The sequence below is a fragment of the Palaemon carinicauda genome, chromosome 7 (genome assembly GCF_036898095.1).
Source record: "Palaemon carinicauda isolate YSFRI2023 chromosome 7, ASM3689809v2, whole genome shotgun sequence".
Lineage (NCBI taxonomy): Eukaryota > Metazoa > Arthropoda > Malacostraca > Decapoda > Palaemonidae > Palaemon > Palaemon carinicauda.
This window is the reverse complement of record NC_090731.1, coordinates 118846808-118851959: the sequence shown is the minus strand read 5'-3', so window position 1 is coordinate 118851959 and position 5152 is coordinate 118846808. Positions and strand designations below refer to the sequence as shown.

At 38.6% G+C, this 5152-nt stretch overlaps 2 protein-coding genes across 2 annotated transcripts; both read left to right on the top strand.

The window, feature by feature from the left end:
• Nucleotides 1–2997: 2997 nt before the first annotated feature.
• Nucleotides 2998–3642, top strand: LOC137644501 (uncharacterized). The gene has a single exon (XM_068377473.1). The coding sequence runs from the start codon at nt 2998–3000 to the stop codon at nt 3640–3642; it is 645 nt and encodes a 214-aa protein (XP_068233574.1).
• A 40-nt stretch (nt 3643–3682) lies between these two features.
• On the top strand, nt 3683–4702 carry LOC137644500 (piggyBac transposable element-derived protein 4-like). The gene has a single exon (XM_068377471.1). The coding sequence runs from the start codon at nt 3683–3685 to the stop codon at nt 4700–4702; it is 1020 nt and encodes a 339-aa protein (XP_068233572.1).
• The last annotated feature ends 450 nt before the right edge of the window (nt 4703–5152 follow it).

Here is a 5152-nt window from a genome sequence, read left to right as displayed (position 1 = left end):
TAACCTCAGTTACTCCAGTCACATATTGACCATTCACCTTTAACACTGACAGTGGGTTGGGGTGAATTTGACTGATATCTTTTTACTTTCCTCCACAAAGAAGATGGTGGAGTTCTACTGTTAATACATACATACATATACCAAGACACTTCCCCCAATTTTGGGGGGTAGCCGACATCAAACAAATGAAACAAAAAAGGGGACCTCTCCTCTCTACGTTCCTCCCAGCCTGAAAAGGAACTCAACCGAGATCAGCTGGTACTGCTAGGGTGCCACAGCCCACCCTTCCCCAATATCCACAACAGATGAAGCTTCATGACACTGAATCCCCTACTGCTACTATCTCCGCGGTCATCCAAGGCACCGAAAGAAGCAGCAGGGCCTACCAGAACTGTCACAATTACTCGCCATTCATTCCTATTTCTAGCACGCTCTCTTGCCTCTCTCACATCTATCCTCCTATCACCCAAAGCTTCTTTCACTCCATCCATCCACCCAAACCTTGGCCTTCCTCTTGTACTTCTCCCATCAACTCTTGCATTCATCACCTTCTTTAGCAGACAGCCATTTCTATTCTCTCAACATGGCCAAACCACCTCAACACATTCATATCCACTCTGGCTGCTAACTCATTTCTTACACCCGTTCTCACCCTCACTACTTCGTTCCTAACCCTATCTACTCGAGATACACCAGCCATACTCCTTAGACACTTCATCTCAAACACATTCAATTTCTGTCTCTCCGTCACCTTCATTCCCCACAACTCCGATCCATACATCACAGTTGGTACAATCTCTTTCTCATATAGAACTCTCTTTACATTCATGCCCAACCCTCTATTTTTTACTACTCCCTTAACTTCCCCCAACACTTTGCATCCTTCATTCACTCTCTGACGTACATCTGCTTCCACTCCACCATTTGCTGCAACAACAGACCCCAAGTACTTAAACTGATCCACCTCCTGAAATAACTCTCCATTCAACATGACATTCAACCTTGCACCACCTTCCCTTCTCGTACATCTCATAACCTTACTCTTACCCATATTAACTCTCAATTTCCTTCTCTCACACACCCTTCCAAATTCTGTCACTAATCGCCCAAGCTTCTCTTCCACATCTGCAACCAGTACAGTATCATCCGCAAACAACTACTGACTTACCTTCCATTCATAGTCATTCTCTTCTACCAGTTTCAATCCTCGTCCAAGCACTTGAACATTCAGCTCTCTCACCACTCCATCAACATACAAGTTAAACAACCACGGCGACATCACACATCACTGTCTCAGCCTCACTCTCACCGGAAACCAATCGCTCACTTAATTTCCTATCCTAACACAAGCTTTACTACTTTTGTAGAAACTTTTCACTGCTTGCAATAACCTTCCACCAACTCCATATAACCTCATTACATTTCACATTGCTTCCCGATCAACTCTCTCATACACTTTCTCCAGATCCATAAACGTAACATACACCTGCTTACCTTTTGCTAAATATTTCTCGCATATTTGCCTAACTGTAAAAATCTGATTCATACAACCCCCACCTCTTCTAAAACTACCGTGTACATTCTCTGTTTTATCCTTAATCCTATTAATCAGTACTCTACCATACACTTTTCCAACTACACTCAACAAACTAATACCACTTGAATTAAAACACTCATGCACATCTCCCTTATCCTTATATAGAGGTACAATACATGCACAAACCCAATCTACTGGTACCATTGACAACACAAAACACATATTAAACACCCTCACCAACCATTCAAGTACAGTCACAACCCCTTCCTTCAACATCTCAGCTCTCGCACCATCCATACCAGATGCTTTTCCTACTCTCGTTTCATCTAGTGCTATCCTCACTTCCTCTCTTGTAATCTCTCTCTCATTCTCATCTCCCATCACCGGCACCTCAACACCTGCAACAGCCATTTTATCTGCCTCCCTATTATCCTCAACATTCAGTAACCTTTCAAAATACTTCGCCCACCTTTTTCTTGCCTACTCTCCTTTTAACAACCTGCCATTTCCATCTTTCACTGTCTCTTCAATTCTTGAACAAGCCTTTCTTATTCCTCACTTTCCAAAACTTCTTATTCTCTTCATATGAATGACCCAATCCCTGACCCCACCTAAGGCCAGCTGCCCTCTTTGCCTCACTTACCTTGCGCTTTACTTCCACATTTTTCTCTCTTTATTTTTCATACTTCTCTACATTATTATTCTGCAGCCATTCTTCAAAAGCTCTCTTTTTCTCTTCCACGTTTACCTTCTCTCCTTCATTCCACCATTCACTGCCCTTCCTCATACTGTCTCCAACAAACTTCTTGCCACACACATCACTTGCAATCCCAACAAGATTTTCTTTTACTAACTTCCACTCCTCCTCTAAATTACCAGTTTCTCTTGCTTTCACTTCAACATATGCCATTTTCAACCTTTCTTGATATTTACTTTTTACCCCCGGTTTTATTAGCTCCCTTTTACATCCACCTTCTCTATTCCCCCACTCTTTTCCTACAACTAATTTTCCTTCCACCAAAAAATGATCAGACATACCGTTAGCCATACCCTTAAACACGTGCACGTCTTTCAATCTTCCAAACATTCCTTTAGTTATCAACACATAATCCATTAACACTAGAACGACCAAGCGGTCATTTTGACCGCATTTTGATTTTCGGTTGCATAGAGCTATTATAATCTTTCCCCTACAAACTTGATACTCATTGACTTTTCCTAACTTTTCATGATATATATTGATAATAATTGAAAATTGAAATATGCTATAATCCTTTGAGATATATTAGGTAATACCTAGAACGACCGAACGGTCATTTTGACCACTAGGCAGCAATACAATGGTAATTATGGTGGTGCCCCAGTCAAAACGTTTGGCAGCGTGTATTCCCGGCGCCTGTAAGTCTGGCGGCGTGTTATTGAAATTCAGTCAGTTTCCCCTGAAGTACTAGAGTCTAAACATGTCGAACAAACGCTCTCTGTTGAATGATGAAATTGTGACATATTTGTCGACACTATCTGAATCTGAGTCTGAAGGAGATCCGATATCTGAAGATGAAGAAAACGAGTATATCCCCAATCAAGAAAGTTCATCTGAATATGATGATTATCATGACAACAGTGGTAATGAAAACGAACAGTTGCAAAGCACTGTTGCTCTTTCAAACAAAGAAGATACTCTAGATGTGCAAACAACTGTTACTACTATTCTGACTGGCAAGGATGGAACACGATGGGAAAGTATTGACCAGAATCCTGCCAATGCCGGGAGAATTACTGCCCAAAACATAATACGAGAAACACCGGGACCAACATCCGTTGCCAAACGTCAAGTTTTTCCTGGACAAGTTCTGAGCTCTTTCAGATTATTGATAGATGACTTCATTATCAAACACATACAAAAGTGTACAGAAACTGAAGCGAGAATGAAATTGAATGATGAGACTTGGAACATATCATTTCAAGAGATTTATGCTACTATAGGCATTATGTATGCCAGAGGAGTTCTTGCAAAAGGACAATCTGTTGAAAACCTTTGGTCAGTAAAATGGGGGCCTCCCTTTTTCCGAGACAATGTCAAGAGCACGTTTCAAGGAAATTATTAAAGTCCTAAGATTTGATATTCGATCATCACGATCCATTCGAATGCAAACTGACAAATTTGCTATGATTTCAGAAGTTTGGGACAGATTCATCAAAAACAGTATTTCTTGTTATAGGCCTAGTGAAAATATAACCATAGATGAGCAGTTATTTCCAACAAAATGCAGGTGTCCTTTTACCCAATATATTGCCAGTAAGCCTGACAAGTTTGGAATAAAATTTTGGTTAGCGGCCGACGCAAAATCAAAATACCTTCTAAATGGATTCCCTTATCCTGGAAAAGACGAGAGTCGTCCATCAAACCAACCACTCTCGGAATACGTCGTTCTCAAGCTCACAGAACCATATACAGGGAAAGGGAGAAATGTGACCACTGATAACTTTTTCACATCTGTGAAGTTAGCTGAAAAATTGCTTGCTAAAAATACAAGCCTTGTCGGGACTGTGAACCGTATACGAAGGGAGATCCCAATTTCCATAAGAAATACCCGTGACAAGCAGTACAGCTCACAGATACTAAAACATAATCAGTGCACTTTGACAGTGTATCAGTGCAAGAAAAATAAAAATGTTCTCTTACTTAGTACAGTCCATAAGAAGGTAGACATTGGAAATGATGCCAAGAGAACTCCAGACACCATTAGTTACTACAATCATTCGAAATTTGGAGTTGATGTCGTGGATCAAATGGCAAGATTATACACTACAAAAGCCGCTTCACGAAGATGGCCTGTCCAAGTCTTTTATAATATATTAGATTTTTCTGGTATCAATGCCTGGATTATCTACAAAGAAGTCACAGGTGAACTAATTTCCCGTCGTGATTTTATTCTTCGGTTAGCTGAAGAACTTCAGAAAACCTTCAAGAACATTCATGCCGAAGGAAACAGTGAAAGTGATGCTGATACTTATGCTGACGCAAATGTTTCAAATAACTCAAACAAGAGGAAACAATGCCAAATAAGACAATGTAAAGGGAATAAGACAACAGAAATCTGCTGTAAGTGCAAAAAGTTTGTATGTGAGAAATGTACATTGTCATCAAGAAAATCATTTGTGTAAAATGTAAACAGTAAATCATACATTGTAAGGATTGTAGTGAAATATATACAAGCACACACACATATATATATATATATATATATATATATATATATATATATATATATATATATATATATATATATGTATATGTATATGTATATGTATATGTATATGTATATGTATATGTATACGTATACGTATACGTATACGTATACGTATACGTATACGTATACGTATACATATACATATATATATATATATATATATATATATATATATATATATATATATATATATATATAATGTTTGTGTGTGTATGTGTGTGTTTTTTATGTATGTGTAAGAGGTTTTATGTGAATATTGTGCATAGAACCTACCTGTATTTTTCTGTATCCATGTCGATATTTAAATTTCAGCAGCCTTTTTAGTTATTATAGCAATTGTAATCTTTATTAATTTCATTCTTTA

Bases quoted from the DNA above. Each gene is read 5' to 3' on its own strand.
- LOC137644501 (XM_068377473.1), top strand. From the start codon at position 2,998: ATGTCGAACAAACGCTCTCTGTTGAATGATGAAATTGTGACATATTTG.
- LOC137644500 (XM_068377471.1), top strand. From the start codon at position 3,683: ATGCAAACTGACAAATTTGCTATGATTTCAGAAGTTTGGGACAGATTC.